At 52.5% G+C, this 23,336-nt stretch overlaps 1 protein-coding gene across 1 annotated transcript; it reads right to left on the reverse strand.

The window, feature by feature from the left end:
* Positions 1-1,649: 1,649 nt before the first annotated feature.
* On the reverse strand, positions 1,650-23,003 carry LOC137893125 (PDZ and LIM domain protein 2-like). The gene is made up of 10 exons (XM_068738568.1): positions 22,927-23,003; positions 17,226-17,353; positions 16,064-16,215; positions 13,911-13,980; positions 13,636-13,787; positions 12,529-12,592; positions 4,897-5,015; positions 2,418-2,566; positions 2,045-2,156; positions 1,650-1,882 (listed from the first exon to the last, which is right to left on the reverse strand). The coding sequence occupies exons 2-10, from the start codon at positions 17,316-17,318 to the stop codon at positions 1,690-1,692; spliced, it is 1,104 nt and encodes a 367-aa protein (XP_068594669.1). The 5' UTR covers positions 17,319-17,353; positions 22,927-23,003; the 3' UTR covers positions 1,650-1,689.
* Positions 23,004-23,336: the final 333 nt, after the last annotated feature.

Consider the following 23,336-nt stretch of genomic DNA (forward strand, 5'->3'; position numbering starts at 1 on the left):
AATATCCACATATTTCTCAAAGCCTTTTTTGCTTCATTTGTCAGTTTCTCGAAACGTCACCATTTTTATTTTAAACGTGTCGCGATGCTGCCCTCTTCCGGCCACAACCACAACTGCACAAAAAGAATTCTTAAAATGTCCCAGTCCCCAAACACTTATGTGAACTATCTGGGCCAGTCTTGTCAAAATAGCAAACAGATGTTGCAGGACAGCGTCCCTCTTTTCTGTCTCAAACAGATGTTGCAGGACAGCGTCCCTCTTCTCTGTCTCAAACTGTCAGAAACGCCTATGAAAATCAAACTGAAAGCTGCACGCTACCATGGCAACCGGCGACGTGACCTTTTAAGCACACACTAAAACATTTGTGCCAATTTTCCCCAGAACATTACAACCCAAAATAAACTTTATCTACTCTGCTGTTCATCTGTAGCAGTTTTTCCCCGTTGGTATTGACCCGAAACGACCAAATATTAGTGCATAAACATGGGAAAAGTGATTTTTGTTTTCCATAATATGTCCATTTTAAAGAAGACTTTAGGTGAAGGGAATGCAAAGAATGCAATACAGGAAACTGCCGTTTGCTGCAGCTTCGGTCCAGAGCTGCACGTCTACCCAGTCATACATTTTTGGGAACATTACTTTGATTTAAATGAGTCTTAAAGTCTGAAGTTCAAATGTTCAGGTCTGACTGACGGGCCGTTTTCACCGCAGGTACAACGAACAGCTGATTGGCAGCGGGTTCATCTCCACCTGCAGGACCTTTTGTCACGCAGCTGGGAGAAACGGCTACGGAATGAAGTCGTGCATGTAATTAACTCCTCCCGTGCACTAATGCCGCGCCCTATTTTACATTGAGCATCATGACCGTACATATTAAGCCGCTTTAGTTCAGACAAAGCTTCACGTTGTGCCATTTTATTAAATTTACACATGAATTGAGAACATCGAGTATCCGAGTACTGCTGTGACTGGACTGGAAGTGCACCATCATCATCATCACTTTTCACAATATGTCCTGTGCAGACATTACGCACTTCAGATTGTAGAATATAGTTCAATCACAAAAAAACATTCGTATATTGGATCGATCCATCGTCTCTCGTTAAACAAATCAAGTTAACGTATACGTATTTATTTTTTTCTACGCAAATCCTGTTTACAAAAGAAATAGAGAAAACTCAAAGGCTTCTGGCCTCCACCCTCCCTCTCTCACACGCACGGGCGCACGCACACACACACGCACACACACACACACACACACACACACACACACACACACACACACACACCCTGCTGCATTTCTGCATGTGAACGCACCCACACACCCACCAGAGGCGAGCCGCTGGTCCCTTTGTGTCGGAGCCGGTTCTGCGGCGTTCGCGTCGAGTGTTGCTGTTGTGATAAATCTTGTGTTTCCACGGCTGGAAACCGTCAGATTGGAAGAAAAAAAAAAAACATGAACAAAACTCAAATGGATTCTGGGCCGTGTGAAAAACGAAGCCCCGATTCCCGTAGAATCATAAAGTAATTGATAATATTGCAAAGTGTGGTTAAATGTGATCAGAAGAGAACACCTTGTGCCGGATGGCGTGCCCCGCCCCCCCCCCCCCCCCCCACCGATCCTAATGTTTATAACTAAGTCGCGTGAGGCGGGGCTTCAGGTCTTCCGCGTCCGGGCCGCGGCGGGACTCATTGGTGGGGTGAGACGGCGGCTCGGGGGGGGGAGGGCTGCCTTTCGTGCCTCTCTTTGGCGTGCTTCTCACAGTACATCTGGTCCCGGAACCAGAAGTGGCCCCTCATCTTGAGGTTCAGGCCGCAGTCCGAGCAGGTGTAGCACTCCGCGTGGCGGTAGAGGTCGTCCGTGATGCGCACCGCCACCGTGCTGCGGAGAGACGGATGCAGTCAGAAAGCGACGCCGCCGAGAACGCGATCGATCGACCGAGGGTTCTCCAACGGGTAACAGGAAGAGACCTCCCCACAAAATAAAACTCTCATCTCACCACCTACGATATCCAGGTGAGCATGTACCTGTAGCTGGACTTACACAATGCTGGTGCCGCACTTCTCACAGACGTGGGTTTTTTTGACTCCTCCCACCGACGTGGCCGGTTTGGGGGCGTTCGGCGAGAATTTACCAGGGAACCTCATGGCTGCCTCTGCAACACACACAAAGACACACACACACACACGCATAAACAGCTGCTCGCTCCGTCTAGCTGCGAACCTGTGGGACACGCTTTACGCTTTTGCCGCTGCCCTTCAATCATAATCTCCTTTATGAAATCTGCTACGTAAAGAATTACTTTGACTTAATTCAGGTTTGCACTTGAACACAAACAAACTCAGATCCTCCAGGTTATTTAGCACTTCCTGACACGCAGGAAGTGCTTCCTTCCTTCTTTGGGCCAACCCTTCACCTTTCTCGTCAGCCTCCAGGACCTCCTGCAGCATCTTGAAGGTGTTGGACTGGCGAGGCGCCGTGCGGGCCTCCTTATTCTCCTGGATCATCTTGTACACCTCCGACTCACTCTCAAACCGCTGCATGGCAAACTCAGAGCTGGAACTACTGCAGAGGGAAGAGAATAAAAAAACACAAACATATAGACCACAGATTATCACCATCGAGGTCTTGAGAAAATTTACTTTCGTAAAAGTCCATTGGTGAGACGATCGTAGGTGAGACGATCGTCTCACCTACGAGGTGGGGTTCACCTCGGACATGTCGCCAGCGCATCGCGGGGCCACACACTCGTACACCAGGGACAATTTGGAGTCATCAATTCACCGAAATTGCACGTTTGTGGAGGAAACCGGAGAAAACCCCACGCGGAAGAACATACAAACTCCGCACACATGGCGTAGTGGTTAGCGCTGTCGCTTCACAGCAAGAAGGTACTGGGTTCATGAAAGTCGTTGGAGATAAATACAGAGGAAGCGAAGGATGCGGCTGCAGTCGGGTTTCAGGCTTCGACCTCCCGGCACGGTGTCGAGGTCGGATGTCGCACTCAGGAAGTCAAAAAGGCGTCCGTCCTCTCAACAGGCGAGAGCACGGCGAGGAAAGTCTTCTCTCAAGCATTAACAGCGGTTACATATTTTAGAAACTCGATGACTCACCGAGAGGCCTTCCGGCCGGTCCCGTTCTTCTGCAGGGACGACGAAATTACGGCACGCAAGTCGTCGATCATTGACAGATCTGCACCAACAAGTCGTGTTTGCTCTGCTGCACACGGGACCGATGAACGGGCCGAGGATGTTGTGCTGCATCGAAACGGGCCGACTTCTGGTGCAGTTTAGCATCACAGCCATGCTTTTAAGTTTAGTTTTTTTAACATGGAATTTAGGATATTCCCGGCCAAATGATGAAGGAACCGTCTCGTGCACATCTCTCACCTTCAGAAGGGTCTGAGCTTCAAAGTCGCTGCCTGGACTTTAGCCTTCTGCCTCAAACAGGAGACGGCAAACGAAAAGCGACCGAAGCACATGCTCAGACACTTTCCCCTCCGCGTCACCCAACATGGTTCAAATTGAAAACAGACCTCTAAAAGAACAGCCGCCAACTTCTCCACACGCTCGGCTCCACCCTCGCTCTACTTCCCCCATTTGAGTTTGCAATCTGAAAACAAATAGAAAGTCGAGGGCCAGCGGGAGGAAGACAAACCGAAGCGATGGACGAGGACGGGGATGAGGACGGGGACAAGTGGGAGAAGAATGATTCCAGACTAGCTGGGAGGGTTTCAGAAAAGACAGCTAATGTCACGCAAAAACCCAAAAGCTGAAGTCTGACAATTCAACAACCGCCCGATTTGAGTACGACCTTGAAATGGAAAGACTCACCTCAAAGAGACGGAAGAAAGACGGCGACTATCGTCTCCGGTAACGCTCCCGGCGTTTCTCACGCGGCTGCATTAACGCAACGCACGCGAGGAGGAACAATGTTAGCGCACACACCTACATCTGCAGCAGAAAAACAGTCTGACCGAAAGGTGCGCCTCTGCCCTGAAGCTCATTGGCTGCGCAACACCAAGGGGCGGGTAGATGGGAGTCGCTGAGCGTGTGACTGGTGGAGAAGAAGGGGGGGGGGGGGCGCTTTGCAGCTCAGCAGAATGAGAGGCCAGACGGGGGTAGACGTAAAATATTTCTTATCACGAGCCCGGAGAACCCAGGAGGAAATGAGGGGGGGGGGGCAAAGTCACAACCCTCCTGCCCTGTGGAAACGCACCCCAGTCCCTCCGGCTGACATAAACCGGCTATACCAGACTCATTTCTGCCGGGACAGAAACAAAGACAGTGTTAAAAAGGACAGCCTCGTCAGAGGGGGGAAAGGGGGGGGGGTGTGTGAAATGCCGGGCAGGTGGTGGACACCATATTGCGTTTCCTGAAGGCTGAACGTTCGTCGGCCGCAACAGAAAAGTTACGAGGAGTCTTGAAAACAACGAGACGTTCGGTCTTCAGCCGACTTCCCACGCAGAACAAACAGGACTAAAACGATGCAGATAAAAGTCACTGGACACAATGAACCCTCCCAGGAAAGGTGGAGACGGTTGCTATTAATCATACGGAGGAGCTTCTTTAGTGTCAAAAGCCTGACGGGCTCCAGGTTCTCGTATTTTAGCTCTGAATCCATGTGCGTTACTCCTACTGGCCTGTAGGTGGCGATGCATCACACTTTGTTGGACGCTGTAGGCGGGTTCCTGTTCAGTTTGCAACCCCGAGCACCTGTTTTTATGGTTCAGACTTGGACCTCTTGATAATCATTTACTAACTGATTGATCCCGTTTATGAATACGCAGCTTTATTGATTTAGAATGCTGCGATGGAAACATTTGCTCTCTGGCTTTAGTTGAGGCAAAGCGTCCACGAGTTCAGACGGATCGATATAACGATCGTTTCGTTTACCTGCGACGGGGGGACACGGGTGCGTCCCGATCGACGGGGCTGTGAGGCGAGTAGCGTCCCGGAGGGGTCGGGGTTCTGCTGGACACGGAGTTGTTTCTGTAGTCAGAAGGAGAAAACTCCTGCAAAGAGGAAGGGGGGGGGGGGGGGGGGACAAAACAAGAATGTCAAACTTTCTGACTCGAGGAATCGATGGCGGCCGTTTAGCGCTTGAACCACGATGCAATGTTTCTGCTTTAGCGCTTCGATGAGCCGCCGTTCAGGATGTTCTAAATCTCAGGAGGACGTAGCGTGTGACGACCCGTCATGCCATCATCATCATCGCTTCTGACTGAAATCAGAGGTTCTTTCAACTCAAGTACCGTGTAAACACCCCGTTGCCACGGTTTCCCCGCATTTGACATCTCGCGCTCTCAAAATAGTTTCCGCTGCAGGATCGGCGGCCAACATTCCTCCGCGGCGACCCCACGTCGACAGCTTTCCATCTTAATCACTGCTGCGCTTCAGCCCTCCAGCTGATGGACGGCGTGGCAGCAGATGTTTGGCACCGGCGCCGGTTCTACTCCGATGGGTTCCAGATGCAGGACGGAGCTCATCGCCCCGCCTGACGGGAGAGGACTCGTGATCCAGCCCCACTGGAGGCTTACCGAAGACGAAGGCGAGACGAGTCTGTTAATACACCAGTTCTGACAGAAGAGGGCGCTGCAGACTTGCGCAACACAGGAAGCTCAATGCAGACAGATTTACCTTTGATTTTTTTTTGCATGTTATTTTCAGGTAGCTGCTCTGGAAGTCAGATCCGTTTGTTATGTTCATGCCGTTACCATGGAGAAGGGATTATCTGAGCGTGATCACCTCTGAGTCAGAGCTGGACTGACCTCAGGTCAGTGTTCGCGTTAAACACCTGGAACAAGTCACTCAAAACAGACACTTTCACCATCAGAACCCAATCCTCAACCACGACGGCGTCCACACCGACGGATCGACGGACCCGAGCGCGGCTGCAAAAGAGGTTTTCTTTTGTTTCTACAGCGTCCAGTTTGCAGGGAAAACAAAGTTCTGACTATTTTAGGTGTTGTACGCAGTCCAAGAAGACTGTAAACCAAACAGGCCGCACGCAACTCAAGAGGACAGCGTCCACAATAAAGCTGGCGTCGGCGTCGCAAGGGAGGGACGTCTCCGCCCGGCTCTCTGGACCCGGTGCCGACGCGGTGGCATAGCCAGCTCTCTGAATAATGCCTCTGTTCTCAATCGAGTCCAACTTTCCTTTTTCCTCAGCAAGCGGGCGGATTAGCGGTCCCGCCAGGAAGCCTTTACCAGAAACACTCGCCGGGACGCCTCCCAGGGTCCACTCGGAACAACTGTAGGCTCGTGAGCTTACATCTACCAGAACATGAGAACGCACACGCATACGTGTCCTCTCCTGCTGCGATCCAATCTCAAGGGCGTGTACCTGACAGACACGCACGCTCTAGGGATTCCTTCAGGAAGTACGTGCACACGAACCCACGCCAACGCAAACCGAGTCCGTGTTTTAGAAGCGTCTGGGTACCGAACACGGATCCTTACGGATGATATCGCGACTCTGATCCGTGAGACTCAAGAGGAATGCAATGAAGTGAAGAAAAACAAGGAGGAAGGGCGGGAACACAAACGCTATCCTGTGACATGGAGTGTCCAATCGGGATTGAGCTGGACCTTGGAGAAGAAAAAAACCTGTCCTGCCAGTCTTTTATGGCGGTAACCATGGCACAGCTGGCGCTGGCCTACAAGCGGGCAGCCCAAAACACCACTGCCCCATTACCCACGGCCGATCCGACAGATAGCGCTCGCCACGGCGCCGCCAACAATGTCCCCCGTGTCTCACGGGCCAACCAAACAAAGGAGGGGAAATCGGCCAGCTTTGGAAGGCCTGTTATTTTGACTAGGAGTGTGGCTCAACGACCATCGGACAGATTCAGACTACCCGGATCACTCTAGGACGCGTCCCCGGGTGGAATTGGAAGCAACCTCAAACACATCTAAACTGAAAGTCTTTCGAGCCGTCTGAGAAAACAAACTTTCCCAATCTCCTTCTTGCCCTACAGGAAAACAGCATTTCCCGCCAAAGGTAGGCGAGTGTTGAACGTTTCACCCCGTTTGAAGGGCGTGGCCTTCATTTGGAAAAAACATTCTCCCCGAGTTGAATAGCTATCGCTCATCGAGTGATGTCACCGGCCGTTCCGTCGCCATAACTCGGCCTTACGCAAAAATAAAAGGACTCTTAATCTGTCATTAGGGCCTAAAGTGCATGCGTTCATTAGCTAAATGAAAAGCAGGATGGTGATGACGGTTTCTGAACGCCCCCCCCCCAGGGCAATCGATGAGTCATGAGGCGAACGAACGTCTTCGTAATGACGGGTCGCGTCGCAGATCTCTCTCTGTGGCATGACTTATACGTTGGATGTCCAACAAACCGGCTCCAGCTCCAGCAGCATCGTCTCATTTAGCTTCAGCAGCGGGAGGACGGCTCACCTCAGACCTCGCTCCAAAACCACGGCGGCTTCGCTTCGACCAAACCGCCGAAGCCAACGTTATTCTTTTGTGCATGCGAGTATACATTCTGCTGAAAACGGCATCAAAAATCGGTCTGAAGCAGCTGGAAACGGCTCCGTTCGGTATCCGCACCGGGCCCGTCGTCAGAGTTCTTTGCTTTTTCATTGTCTTCGAGAAAATGGCTGTTTTGTGTCGAGCGGTTCCTCTTTGCCAACGTGGTCTAAAAAAATTATTATTCTGGGAACGTTTTGGAGTCATGTCAAATTATAGAAAATTACTTGCATTTGAAACAAAGTTTTCCGAGGTTTTGATTTTGAAATATAAATTCCTGCAGGACATGTTTGATTTTTTGTTCTGCAGCAGCGAATCATCTGCAGCCAAGACGACAAGTCGGGGAAGGCTGTGATGAATGTTTATTTAAATCATGCATCCACAATCCATTTCTACATTTTATTCCTGACAGGAGCTGAATGGAATTTTGTGACCCGAGAAGCAGCAAACAGAATCTCTCAAAGCAAACGAGTGTATTTGAAGCCTACAAATCACTTTTAAAGAGTCATTTATTTACTAAACGTCATTAGTCATACCAGTGAAATATCAAAAGCTTTTTTTCCTTTTAAGACAAAGATTTTAAACTTCCTCAAAAAGGCTCGGGGCAGTCTGACAAATTACAATTAAACGGTTAAAAATGCAAGAAAATCACTGAAACCAAAACACGCCTCCAGCTTTTGATTGGCCACTTCAAGACACAAACAAGAAGGGCAGCGGTTTCAGATGGAGGCCAATGAGAGGAGCCTTCTGTGTGGCTCCAATCAAGCCACTCTGCACCATCATCACCATCATCACCATCCTTGCAGCTTCAATTACAGGGCATGGACGGATCAGAGCGCCGCCTCCAGGAGATTTTATTTTGGGAAGCTCGATGCCGCCGTTAGAAGCACGTTCCGACTGCCCGATCCCAAACGCTCACCGTCGTGCCACACGACGGAGGTACGGAGCAGCAGAGATCCCGACCCAGCGGGGTGCATCGGTGGAAGGTGGGGAGGGGGGGCTTACCCGCTTGTGAGCCACCATCAATGGCCGACCCGGCCTTGTAATTACGTCTGAGCAACGGTGCATTACCGCGTCCACATTTGTTATATAAAACAAAATAAAAAAACACGAAGCACGGCCGACATCGGTTCACAGCGACATTCCTCTCGCTAGCATTCTTGACCTTTCTCCGATTGCCTCGCGTCCCACTGGGGCCGCGTTATGAAAGCTTCTGGAGCGCGGCTATGACCGATGGCTCCCGTAGACGCGGCCTCCGGCGATAAGGCCGGTCCCTCGGCTACACTCGGGGAAGGACAGGATGCAGTTCAACGCAGCGTAGCTTAGCTTTAGCTTCAAAGAGTCGGGCTCGGAGATGCAGAGTGGTGACCCGTCTCCACCGTCTCCTCCCGACACAAAAAGCCTTCCAATGCACGGCAGACGGGGGGGGGCAGCGGATCTTCTTGATGCACGCCCCCCCCCCCCCCCCCCCTCCATGGCCACACACCATCAGGCAGCGCCAGATATAAACCATATGTAGGAGATTAGAGGCCAAATGAACAGCAGAGGGATGAGAGATGAACAGGAGGAGTTTGCAGTGATTCACCGCGTGTGTGTGCGTGTGTGTGTGTGTGCGTGTGTTCGCTGTCGCCGCCGGCAGCGCCAACAGAGCAAGCGTTTCACTCTCAGTCCACAGTTAGCTTAGCTTACTGCAAAAAGACAGAGCGGCAAGTCGCTCGGAATAAACGTGAATGGAACGACCACGAGCAGCAAGGACTCTCGTGTGACGATGGAGCCGGTGGTCCGAGGGAGGCCCGTCGTCCACCGAGAGCCCAAAGGAGGAGAGAACCCGAGTCGGCAAGGCTCCGGCTGCAGCAGCACATCAGACCCACGAAGCATCTGGAGCTCGTTACGTTTGGGTTTTAATTCACGGCTGCCTGGATGCGTCATTCGGTGTCCATCAAAACAACGTCCGCAAAGACGAGCGTAAACTCGTACAAATTGCCCCGGCGTGGCGCTGCTTTTAACGGCTCGTCGGGGGGGTGGGGGGGACACTTCCATGAGAGGCAGCCGGGCTCTAATGGTTAATGAGGAGAGCAGTAATTAGACAGAGCCCTTCCTGGCATGTCTCCCGGAGAGATACAGGAAGTCTGCAGCGGTGCGTCGCCGGGCGCTCTCGTTTCAGAACGAGTTGCTGTAAACACAAATCGTTCGTGGGGTCCCGGGGGGGGGGGACGGAACTGCTCCCCAGCGTTTACCAGATAAACAAATCTGATTTACGAGCAGCGAACACGGCCGTAGAGGCCGTCCCCTAAAACGTGGGCGTCGTCCTGAATGAAACGGGGGGGAACAAATGCCGATCTGTCCCTTTTTGCTGGCGTGAACACACAGAGTTGTACACGCCGCTCCCGGGACAACTACTTTTGGAATGTTGACATACTGCCCCCCCGCCACCTTCGTAAACATCCAACTCCTGAAAGGGCCCATCTTTCCCGGCCGACGCTTCCCGTAAATCGTGCAGGGCCGAGCGTCGCCCGGAGTATGCCGGGGGGGGGGGGGGGGCACTGGGAATAAAAACTACCCCAGTTAGCTTTTCCACTCCAGGGGGAAAGACAAACAGGCATGCTGATCAATCAGTGGCAGCGGCCACAATGCCAATGGATCCGCATGAAAGGGCCTCGCCGTGCAGGAAAACATCCGCGCCCCCCCCCCCGCCCCCCCGTCCAGCCGCCAAACCAAACAGCTCCACACATGTCAGGCCTCAAATAGGACATCATTCCAAACGAACGTGGACAGGAAGGACGCACGCACGTCTGGATCTGGTGCTGGAGGAGAAGCCTTCATTTTAATGGTGCAATGGTCGTCCCGTGTCCCGGGACGGGACGGGCTTCTAGCACGGCTCCATCTAGTGGGAATTATGATATGTTAAAAATAAATGGAATTGCATTGGGAATTATGGAGAGTAAATAATCAAACGTTACAAAGGACATGTTTGTGATTGAGCAGCCTCTGGGGTGAGAGGGGCAGTTTGGGAATGCCAGAGAGCTCCCTGGTGTCGGTTCCGCTCCACCCCACCCCACCCCTCCCCTCCCTTCCCTTTACACAAGGACAGGCCTTGTGACGTGGGGGGAAAAGGCAGCAGCAGTCTTCCAGAGCCTCCGCCATCACAGCCACTATTGTACACAGGCCTTTTCTCAGGACATCCAACACCCTGGAAAACGCGGCGTCTCATTGCGCATCCCGGCTCCCCCCTCACTCACGGAGCCAAAACGGGGGGTGGAGAAGCCTTCCACTGATCACCCGATACAGAAGCACTCTGCAGCTCTTAGGCGGAACAGAGGCCTCCATTCAGGCTCCACGCCGTAGCGTTCACTGGACAGCCAGGCCGAGAATAACGCAACGTGCACGGAAGGGCTCCGCTCGTTAATCACAGCGCTGCGGTGGGAAGCTCGTCACCACCTTAAAACCAGAGCCGACATCCCTCGGAGGAGAAAGGGTCAGCCAAAGCCGCCCAGACTCCCGCCCGACGGGCTGCGTACCGGCAAAAACCGAGGCAGAGGCACGGAAGCCAGATCAAGGACCGGGATGCCTCCCAGGGGGGACGAGACGACGCAGACTCCAACACGAGGAAGACGGAGACTGGTACGAAGGAGGAGACGCCATAATCCCACAGACATGCGAGGCCGTCCCAAGAGGACAGCGCTCCTTCCTCCCCGCCACAACGCAGCGTTTTGCGTTTGGAGTTTTTGTGGGTTTAAAAATAAAATGGTTTGAGTTGAGCTGAGTTCTTCTCAGGCTATTAAACAATTAACTGAGTCTCTTCCCAAAAATACTTTACTTTTGAAATGAGTTTGACAAGAAGCCCAAACGTCATTAAAAAAAAGAAATTAAGAAGCTCCCTCTCCGACTGAGCAGGTCAGCAAAATGCAAAAATCCCCTTTAACAGCTCTCACAGCTGGAATTTGAAATGGGTCGTTCATTAAGATTCCAAGCGGGGGGGGGGGGCAGAAAAGTTCACCGACTCGCTGGTGTCAAGGATTTGACACCAGACAACTTCATCATCTCCGGCCCGGCCTACTGTCTGCCCGAGGCGTCTGAATGAGCCTCGCATATCGCACTGGAGACAGCGAGCCAGTCAGAGGGCCGTCTGGAAACAGAGACAAACATAATCCCCCCCCCCCCCGGCCTCAACTCGCTCGGAGACGACGTGCCGTGTGGATTTGTGGACGGCCTCCTCCGGCTAGGCCACGGCTGCGACCGACGGTGCGTCCGAATCCCATTTAGCATGCAAACAAGACCAAGAATCCCAAACACGAAAGACAAATCCGAAGGGAGGGACAGTCTCAGCCAGGGGGGGGCAACGGAATGTTTTCAAGTTCAGACCTCGCCATATTTATCCAACTTGATGTCCGGAGTCATGGAGGCGGCTAGAATTCCTCCCGCCATGACGGAAGGTCTCGGATGTTTTTATCTCGCAGGTTAAATCTTGGGTCCGAGACGAAGCATGAAGGCATAGCTGGAATAACTCAAGAACTTTCCCACATCTTCTCTCTTCCGCTCAATCAAGTCTCTCCAGATGCCCCAGCCCCCCCCCCCCCCCCCGCTTGGATTCGTAGAAGGAATGGGAAATAAGTGCGGCATAGCTTAGCGGCACGCTCACGATAACCCCGTCTGCGTTTTACCCACTTCCCATATTTCACCTCTAAACCGGGACGACCGAGTCTCCATGAAGGTTCAGGCCGTCGTGTTTGTGGCGAGCCATCGCTCCTTTAATGTCAGATTCCTTTAAAGGCCGACCTTTAGACACTCCCCGCTGTAAAAAGGTCAAACCCTCTCCGGAGCCGTTCGGGTGTGACATTCACGGACCTTTGCAGCTTCCGTGGCGTCGGAGAGCGACAAAGCAGAAGGGAAGGCTAAATATGTAATTATTATAGTGGGAAATCACAGACGAGAGGATGAAACGCTGAGCCACAGGATAAATGATGGCCCGGCTACAGGATCAGGCCCTGTAGCCGGGCCGGGTGCAGTTGGGGGGGGCTTGGCTGGGCTGAGGAGGGAACAGAAACCGACCTGTGACGGCGGTCTGGACAGCCGTCGACTCTGATCCTCTGGAGACCATGAACGCCGCTGGATGCTGAAACAGAGAGAGGACAGTCGGGTTCAAACGTGCGATGGACCGTTTAAAATAAAACGCTGGACCGACCAATCGCGTGACAGACGGTCCAACCTCGTTGGCTATCTAGACCACAAACGGCCCTCTGTGGAGCCAGGGCTCGGTTTGTTTGTCCGCTCTGGGCTGCCGTAGAATCACGGCGGACTCCGAGGACGAGGACCTGCCGCATCACGTCGACGTAGAAACTTAAATCATTATAAATACGGTCCTTTAAGTGTGTTTGTTTGTCACGGTGGCGTAGTGGTTAGCGCTGTCGCCTCTCGCCCACAGCGAGCTGGGCCGCAAAGCGAAGGAAAACAGACGGATGAATTCCCTATTCGCCGATAACAAACGGAGGAAACGTCATCAGTCCAGACCGGGAAGAAAGTTCCACGACCGCCGGCGCTCCGGGTCGCCGGTGAACGTTCCACATTCTGCCCTTTGTCACCGTGAATGCGAACGCTGGAATGTGACACGGCGTGCACATTCTTTGTTCCTGCGGTACAATCCCGCGGGTCGGCGCTCCGTCCGTTATCCCCATACCCATCAACCCCGGGCCGAGAACGCGGGCTGCAACCCTTTATGTAAGCCCGATTTGAGCAGCGAATGAACGACCTCCTGAAACAGACGCCACCGGAACCCCCGACGGCGCTGAAATCATTTCGGTTGCATCTCGTCATCGAGGCCGAATTGTCCAAACTGCAATTTTAAATTCAAGGGTGTCAAAAACGGAAGCCTTTAGCTTAGCCTAGCAACGACCCATTTGACCCGAGTGAGAGCCGGACGAACGGACCGACCCGGGAAGCATTTCCACGTTCTCCCTGATCACAAATGGGCTGAACTTTTCCACAGAACTCTGCGGATGCTGAGGAACGGACCAGCTGAGCTCAACAGAGCCGTGTAGGACCGTCCGGCCGAGACATTCCAAACTTTATGGCGCCCAGACGACGGTTTGACTGATATTAAAGGAGACGCTAGTAGCGGCTTTCTACCAGCGGCGCAGTGAAACCCGTTTGAGCCGCTACCTCTTGTTGGTCGCGGGCGTCAGGCCGCTCCTCTTTCCGTCGGGGCTGGCGGGCGGATGTGGTGAATACGGTCCCGGGGACAGGGACCCGGGGCTGGAGATGGTGTACTCTCTGTAGTTCTGGTTCTCATCCCGACTCACGATGACCGCCTCCTGCGGAACATTAGCGGATCAGTATCTGTTGAGAGTCGTCTGAGCTTTACACGACAGGATTCTCAAACGGGCGGCGGCGGGATGGGAAAGCGGTTCCGGTCGGTCAGGAAGGGAATTTCTGACCTGGAAGCGTCCCGTCAGCTGCTCAGGGGTGCCGATCCCGTTGGTCTGTCCAGGGCTGGGCGGATCGGGTCTGGAATGAGAGAAGCGTGGATCAATCGACTTCCAAAATATCGAGATGACATGATTTATGGAAACAAGGTGCCGGGTTTGAATCCCGTTGGATGTTCCCCCCGTGTCTGCGTGGGTCCTCACCGGGTTCTCCGGGTTCCTCCATCAAAAACATGCAATTTAGGTGAATTGATTACTCCGACTTGTCCGTAGTGTGTGAGTCTGTGTGGCCCTGCAATGCGTTGGCGACTCATTCGGGGTGTGCCCCGCCTCTCGCCCACAGCCAGCTGGGATCGGCTCCAGCATCTCCCGTGGGATGTGGGGAAATGCGGTGTGAATAATTTTTCAGGCATAATAAGTCTCTCACCAAACATGCCTGCCAGGACTTCAGCACAAGTGAAATCCACCAATAACCGTTTCCAGGAGCGACGTTACAGTAAATGACGAGACCGACCCGCTTTTGAAAACAGTCTCCAAATGGATCTGGTCTTTCCAACCAGTCACTTTTATTTAACTCTCTTAAACAGAGAACACATTCCGTTAGCAATTCAATCTTTGAATTAAAAAAAAAAAAGGGGAAAATATGGGCTGTGTAAGCGCCAATGCAAACAAGCTTGCCCCCCCCCCCCCCAACCGCACCCGGCCCGGCTACAGGGCCTGATCCTGGCCGGCTTTAGGTCGAGTCCGGGGTAATGAGCCACACAGGAAGGCCTGGATGCCTGTGGTAAATCACACAGAAACAACGCTTCTCCCAGCCGGGGTAACGACTGCTCTACAAGGAAGACGGGAACGGTCCGAAAGGTCCGAACGGTCCCGAACGGTCCCGAACGGTCCCGAACGGTCCCGAACGGTCCCGAACTCTTCCCACAGGACAGGCATTACTGTCATTAGGAACGTGCTCACTTTGAGCTTCGCTTTACAGAAGAAGAATCCGCCTCAGGCGAAGCTGCTTAATGGATCCAGAACCGGCTTAAACCAGCACTTGACCCCGTTCGCTGACACCCGCTGTCAGGTGTCGTCGGGCAGACCTGGAGCTGACGGATGGAAGACGTCGAGCACATTGCAAGAAAACTTTCCACCCTGAGAAACGGAATATTGTCCAACAGAACGGCCAGAATTCAAACCCACAGCGAGTATTTAGGGATGAAGCCCGCTCGGATGGCAGAGTCGGCGACACCGGAGCCGCTGGTTCTGTTTGAAATATCTTACTTTTGAAAAGGAAAAACCCCAAAAACGTTTCTGTAAAATCCGTTCATTACATGAAATAAGCCAAATTCCTCTCGTGTTCCAAACACAAGCCGGCACGGAAGAGTTCTGCCTCGGTGATCAAAGGCAGACCCAAGTCCAACATTTGGGCTGGAGCCGGTTCTGGCTCGCAGAGACAACATTTTCTACCCGCTTTTAAATGCAATTCTCCACAGAGGTAAAGGAATCTGGCGAATACAACGCGCATGTGTGTGTGTGTGCGTGTGTGTGTGTGTGCGTGCGTGCGTGCGTGCGTGTGCGTGTGCGTGTGCGTGCGTTAGAGCCGCATGTTGAGGGTCGAACGGAGCATCAACGAAGAGCTTGACTGAAACATTCAGGTCCAACGCCCGGAGGAAAACGCTCTCCTATTGGCGGATGGGCTGATGCCAAATTCATCCCCATGGCAACATCCATCCGTGTGATGTCGGCCAGCGCCCACATCGCTGCCGGCTTGATAAGAACAAAGAGAGGGAAGCGCTCAACTTCAAATAAGAAACCAACGGATGATCCCTTAGAGCTTTAATCTAAACGCCAGCCGAGAGCAGATCAAAGGAAAAGCTTTTTAGCAGCCAACGCCGTCGTCCAAACAAGGCACAATCTCAGAACCCGGCTTTATGAAGCGGGACCAGGGACTGGAACTGCCCCTCTCTCTCCCTGCGTCTCTCTGCCTCGTTCTCCCGCTCTCATTACAATCACTTGATTGTTTCTGCAGCGCTTGCTTGAGGCGTGTGAAGACGGATGGAAGCTGGGGCGACCGGGGCCTCGGCTCAAACACCGAGACAAAGGGTGTGTGTGTGTGTGTGTGTGTGTGTGTGTGTGCGCGGTGCTGCAGCGCGCGTGTTTGGGTTCTACCAGCCTACCTCTTCACCACCAGCTGCAGCTGCGTCTTGGAGTTCTTGATCTTGTTCTGGGCCTCTACGTTCAGCATGTCGGACGTGTTTTCCCCGTTAATCTCCGTGATGATATCGCCGGGTTGCAGGTCCGCCCGGTCCGCCTTGCTGCCCCCGTTGACCTGTTGACAGGGGAACGAGCCCGTTAGGTCCGCCCCGGGCCCCCGGGGGGTGGCGGGGGTGGGTCCTGTTCTGAAGGCTTCGTGGGTGCCGAACGCCGAGCGTTTGGGTTCGGTCGGCGCCGCTGCTCGCACGCTGGGGTTAGAAAAGCCACTTCTCAAACCGGGCTTTGCTAAACAAATCTGAAGACTGGAATTCCTGTCACTCCAGACAAACGTTTTGATATTTGAAACTGGGGAACACGCCGGCGTTGTTTATCGGGCGGGGCAATAAAACCGGACCCGGAGCCCGTTTTTCTCGTATAAAATGTCAAGAGGGGGCAAAACAACAAATAGAAGCTTTTGAAGTCGCCGTTCGTGTCGAGCGGTGCCACTGCGTTGTCGTAAATCATTCTGGAGAGTTTGAGGAGCGACTGGAAAGATTCAGGCCGAAGTAGCAATGTGGGTCCGGGATGTGGAACGGGCAGGACGGGGGGGGGGCAGGACGGGGGGGGGGGTCTATGGAATGCACACTTCGGCGCCGCCAGAGCTTCCTGCTGGCGCTAGATGCGGCTTTTCTGCAAGCAGACATCACAGAACGGCCATCAGCAGGACTCCACGCCATCTCCGCTTATTCCCATCATGCCTCTCTGACTGGGAAAGGAAAAACAACATGCACTAAAGTGTGTGTGTGTGTGTGTGTGTGTGTGTTGACGCTCGCACAAGCGTAAACCCGCAATCAGACTCTGCATTCTGGGATCAGGAACCCCCCCCCCCAGCTTCCAGTTCAACTGTAATCAGTGGCTTCCTTCTAATGTAATCGACTTCCATCCTATCCCAACGGGTCCGGCGGCCGAGGAAACGCGTTCGGAACGGCCCAAGCGTCGCAAACAAAGGCAAGAGAAGAAAGAGCCGTGGCGAGCAGGAAGTGGACTTTACATGCCCCCGCGCTGCAGACGGGACGGGACAAAAACAGAGGATAAGGTCCGATAAGGTGCGGCGAGGGTCAGCAATAAGCAGCCGTCGGCCGGTACCTTTGATATGGTGATGGCCTTCTTGAAGTCCCTTCCTCCGAATATTCTGAAGCCCCATGGCGAGGGGCCGATGAGGTTCACCGTCAGCGCCATTTGGCCCTCAGCTCGGGGACAGCCTGGTCAAAACTCTGGAAAACAGAGACAGAGCGAACACGCCGTTGAATGTCTTCATCAAAGACGCGGGTCCGGATCAGCGTAAGCCGCCTCTCATTTCCAGCGGCATCTCGGAATTCTCCTCGGAGCGGATCGTGCAAACCGCTCCGAAGCCGACGCTCTTTGGGGGCCCGGAAAACCAACGCAAACATTTGTGGTAACAGAGCGAAACATTTCCCTGTCGGACATCTCCAGTCTTTAGAGGCGGGACGACACGCAGCAAAACGTTTACAAGAACAGGCTGCGTGAATACACGTGTCGTTCTCCCTCTTGTTGCTTGGTGGGTATTTCTTTCAGCTGCTCAAATATTTATTTGATCCGTTGCAAAACGACAACGAGACCCGACACAAGAAGCAGATTCCCCAGAGGAAGGGAGATCCTACGTCGAAGGAGGAACCACGCGAGCGCGCTCAGAAGGATTCCGCAGGCCTCGCAGCTTCACTCTGAACAACTCGAACTGCTTTATGGCTGAATTCACGCACCAGAGAAACGTTTCCACATCCCTGTCAGCGTTGGACGGAATGGTGACGTTGCAATCGGAAAGAAGCGGAGCTAAATTTCCCGAAAATAAAATCTTTTTTATTCCCCCAAACATTTTAAAATTATACTTAAAATGTACACCACCTTCTAAAATATTACAACTCCCTCAGGGCCTGCTCATGTGTGTAGATGAAGTCTGTCTGGATGATAAGTTACAGGTTCCAAAAACACAACACCTGCACAGAGCGGCGGAAACGCGGCTCCATCTCTGAAACTCCTCCAACAGAACGTGTTTATCTGGAGACGCCGACGTGACGGTAACGGTCGGGCGAAGGCAGACGATGACGGCAGCTACCCGAAGTCTGTTTTTTAACTTTGACTGATAAATACACACACACGACCTTTAATCGCTCGCTCATTAGAACGTTTAAACACAAACCCAGCCATCGTGACAGGCATGAATTACAGAGCTTTAAAAAGAAACTTTGTGCAAAGGAAACTTACGCAAATCTAATTCCAGCCCTCCCGCGTCTTTGCACCTCTGAGCCTGCACTGGAACTAATCATTTAAATCACAGGGTAATACCTGACGACGGTTACAGACGCGCGCACACACACACACACACACACACACCTTAACTATCATGTGTCGAAGTTCAATTTGATCCAAATGACTGCCTATCAGAAATAATGACACGCCGTGACCGGCGACGGAATGTAAATTACAATCTTCAAAGTCCATGAATAGAGTTATAAAAGCCAGTCAATGATTGCAGATCAAAAGTGTCAAACGGAGTCGGTACGGAAAAAACGTGCGGGAAAGCTATGACGTCAGCGCCACGCCCCCGAAAGCCCTCCCCAACATTCCACCGGCGTTTGGGCCTCGGCGCAGACACAGCCTGGGCCAATTAGCAGCGTCACTGGGCCCACCATCGTTAGTTCATCGCTGTGGCCTCCAGGAGTAAGAGCACCTGGAATGACGGGGAGCAGTTGTCCCCCCCCCCCCCAAAAAACGTTTCCTACCCTTAAGGGGTTACAATTGGTTCCATGAGCTTCTGCAGCATCTCCTGAGGAGCGCCGATTATCAACCAGGCGCCCCCCGCCAACGCTCTGCGTGCACGCCGGCATCGTTAACACGTCAGCGGTGGGAGTGGAAGGACGGCGTTGAACACGGGTTGAGGAAGCCCGGTGGCACCACAGCGGGTTTAAAGTGTCACAAACAAACACAGCGAGAACAATTCAAACTGTAAAACCCCTTCGGCTCAGCAGGAGACGCCGTTCAGACAGAAAACAGCCATATTAACCTACTTTTCTTTTCGATTCCCCCCCCCCCCCCCACAACTAAACCAGTCCTGTTCTGCAATGCTGAAATATTGTGACGGCAACCACAGTTTAGCACACTCAAAAGTGGCATCTTCACAACCTAGGGGTGTCAAATTATCGCGTTAATTGCAATTAATTAATTACATTCCTATTTAGCGCGTTATGTTTGTTTTTTATCGCGTTAATCTAATTTGTAACTTTACATAAAATCCTTTTGTTGGGGGTGGAATAGTCAGTGACACCCTGAAGCGGACATTGATTGGGTGTCATTGAGCTTTAGCACAAACTGATAGGCTCCCATTCTAGGTGGGCGGGACAAAGCTAGTAGCGGAGGGGAACACAAAGCACTCAGTCGCGAGTGCAGCTATAGCTAGCTAACATTAGCAGCGAAGATGTTAGCAACTTAGCGAGCCACCAATATATTATTTTTCTTTTTCCAACAGGAATTAAAATTTCCATGTTTACTACCGATTTACTTTTACCTCCTTAAACTAAATTATGACCTCACCGCCCCCCCCCCCCCCCTCCCATTTAAACCTACATGTCGACAAAGTGAATCAAAAACCCAAAACTGACAAAAACAAAACCGTTCAGCAGACAGAATCATGTTGTTGAAAGATGGCATCGTCGCGTTGCCAGTTCTGCGCATGATGCAGACGTTGGGGTGACAGGTTTGATGAAAGGCTCAAAGTAAAAAGCACCGAGATGACCTCAGAGAGAACTCCCGGTTCCATGGAGACTTGTTTTGCTCAGCGAAGCGGCTGAAGCCTGACATGAACGTCCTCTGAGCGACCGTCTTCTGGCAGTCGTTGATGTGAAACTGTCCCTACAGGCAGAGACACACTGGAGACACGAAGGAGAGGAGCAGCCCCGTTCCCAGAGTTCAGATGAAGACTCGTTGCTCCGACATGCAGAACGCCTGAAGGCTTTTGTCTGTTCGTTTCGTGCTCATGGTGAAAACTGAAAGAACCCTCAGACTGCAGCCAATCAGCATCCAGCTTGGCTGTCGATTATTCCTCATTTAAAACACTTAAATTCTCGTTAACGTGTTGCGCTACGTAGGAATGGAGGAGAGACCTGCTTGAAGCCTCCGTTTAACTCCACGGGGGTGGGGGGGGGGTTCGGGGTGATGAGCATGCGTCATTTAGGCCGAGGCCTGCAGACGCACAATAACGCCTAAACGATGTGCAATCTTCAACTTAGCGGGTTTACCGTAGCGCGAAGTAACGAGTAGCTGAGGCCGACTGCGTGAAACCTGTGAAAGCGAGCCTGAAACCGGGGGGGGGTGCCATTTACTGGAGTGGAAAACATCGTGACGACTCGGCCCAGCGGGTCGCTGGCAATCGGCGGTCAGGTTAGAGTTGCACCTTAAAAAAAAAAGGTGCAACCAGAGGTTTCAGCATTTAAAAACCTGAAACGGGGAACACTCTCTTTGTGTATATATATATTGTTTCTTTAAGAGGGAGAATTTGGTTTTTGACTTGATTATGTCATGATGTGTGCCCTAAGCCGTGGGCCTTCTCATGATTTTATTACGTTCGCATAATGATAATAAAGTATCTTGAATCTTGAATTACCTTTCCCCCATCTTCCACCAGACGACCATGTTTCTGTCGGCGGGAAACGTAGCGGGAAAACGTAGCAGGGAACGTAGCGACCACGTGACCTAGCGACCCTCCTGCCGGGTCGTGCGGTTGAGCTTTCATGTGCTTTAGCGGATGCTAGCGCCGCTTCCGTGTCACATTTCACCAGCTAGCTTCAACTCCCCGCCGTATCCGACTAACCGAAAGTGAAAAGTCGACTCCTTGGCATCTTCTCCAGCCCGCGCTAACTCTCCTTCCATCAAGATTCACGAACACCTGGGAGGTTCGAGTTTCAGTAATCCCGAAGGCGGCAGAGTGAACACGTTACCACATGTGATGCAGAAATCAATTATTCATGTAAACAGAAGATTTTAGATTAACCACGCAGATAAACCGCTTTGTCATAAAAGTGTCTGGCATCCCAAGCCGGACGCCTAAATCATCTCTTCTCGGAGCTCCTGCTTTTTTAAAAACTCCGGGCTAAAGCCACCGGATGGAAAGGAACTAGCGCTGGCGCCGCAACAAGCTAGCGCTGAAAAAACCTCTGATGCGCATAGCAGATGCTAACGGAAAGCTTCAACGCCGTGGCACACACGCTCAGTAGAAGCCTTGTGGCTGCCGTGGAATTTCTTTCCGGGCATGTCGGAACCCACACCGGCGTGAACTTTCCCCAGACCTCGTCGTCCGCCGCTAACGGTGGCGTGACGCGCTGCCATGGCGAGCTGGCACCTCCTTGGACGCACGCCCACCGAAAAAAAAAGGAATGGAATGCGTCAGCGGGCCTCTCCCCGGATTGAACAGAGCACGATAACATTCTAGACATTCCCGACGTCACGCCCGTTTCCGTCGAGGACGGCGCGACGAGGCGTCCGAAAACATCAAAGAATAACAAATGATGTCACAAAAAAAAGGGGGCGGCGGCTTATGAGCTTTTGTGTTAGTTATGAATATACCGACTGGCATGTCTTGTAAAATTATAGGTGGAGGCATGTTTGGTTTTTGTTTATACGTTACTTCTTTTTAGTGAGAACATTCTGGAGGAAACAATCTGGACCAACCACAGATTACCCATAATCCCTTTAACAGCACGGCGACAAAGACACCTCAGCAGGGGCTCCCCTCACGTCCCCCTGCATCATCACGGCCCCCGTCCGTCTGCGTAGCAACCAGCTCGCCACGTCCTCCGCACGCACCATCAGCAAGGCGAGGAGACACGAGGACGTTTAGGACAAAAACCAAACCCTTTCCCGTCCCTCGAGTTGGTCTCCTCCTCCATTTCCTTGAAAACCAGCAGCTTTCTGCTATCCAAATTTACTGTTGTCTGTTTTGGCACGGCGGCGTTCTCTCCAGAAGGACATCAGGGAACAAATGTGATATTTAAAAAGAAAACTAAAAAGGAGGGTATAAGGTCCAGACCGGTCCGGGACGTTTCAGATCCGTTTATTTCTGATGAACTGCAGGAAGAGCCAAGAGCAGAACAAGTGTTGCAGAACCGTGTGGAACCTGAAACCAGTTAAACTAATGGGGACATAAATACCGGCTTTAAGCACCTGGTCCAGGCCCTCCATAAATCACCTCACCTGCGCCTCCTGTGAGGAGACGCACCGAAGGAGCTCCTCGCCTCCTTGTGTGGCCCAGCGCTCCCTTCCTATTCATTTTAGACTGACTTGAAGTTTCCACCTCCATCGTGCGTCATTAGCCGAAGCAGCCGTGACGCGCACGGCTGCTGCAGTTTTAGCGTCATTTTTTTACAGTGTACGCGGTCAAAATTGACTGAATTTGGGGAATCTTAAAAGAATTTTACAGATTTCCGTTTTTTTTAATCTTTCTACACAAACTCAGCAGCAACTCCGGACCGGACTGAAGGTCCATCCACCGACCGGAGGTGGTGCCGACCCTTGAGGCACGTCACTGCCCTGAGCGGTCGATGTTCTGGTTTTGCTCGTTTACTTTTGTCACCGCTTACGTCAAGACAGTCATCAGCCGTTGCTAAGTAACGAAACACACGTCCGTAATTTAACTACGTAAGCAAATAAAAGCGACGCGCATTTTAGATCCTCCACGTCAGAGCTTTAACTCAAGAGAAAAGACCAATTAGTTCAAATCCACCTGACCCACGTGAATCCCCCAAATCATCAAAGGAAGGTATTGATTAACACTCACCAAAGGTGCGTCACGCGCGCCGCGAGACCCGAGTCTCCCCCACCTGTCCAAATCTCCGCGCGCGCCTCCACCCGACACCGAACCCAGCGGAGAGCCGGTACACGACCGAGCCTGAGCAGCTGCGGGAGTTTGAACGGAGATGAAGCGTCGCCGGTCCCGCCTGTCTGTCTGTCCGTCCGTCTCAGGTGTGCCCGCGTGAACTCCACCTGCGGCTCCGCGCGCTGCGCTGCCGTCACCAAACTAAAAGCTCTGACAGTAGACACGGACCTGGGCGTGTCCCATCAGAGGGGGGGGGGGGGGCGGGCGGGGCGGGGAGCGCTAAGAGATAATTGAGTCATTTATCCTAAAAACACACCGCGGACACGTTTTGTGTGCGCGCGCCCCCTGCTGGCGGCGCGCATGAGGGCTTC

Source organism: Brachionichthys hirsutus, chromosome 4 (assembly GCF_040956055.1).
Source record: "Brachionichthys hirsutus isolate HB-005 chromosome 4, CSIRO-AGI_Bhir_v1, whole genome shotgun sequence".
Taxonomy (NCBI): Eukaryota; Metazoa; Chordata; class Actinopteri; order Lophiiformes; family Brachionichthyidae; genus Brachionichthys; species Brachionichthys hirsutus.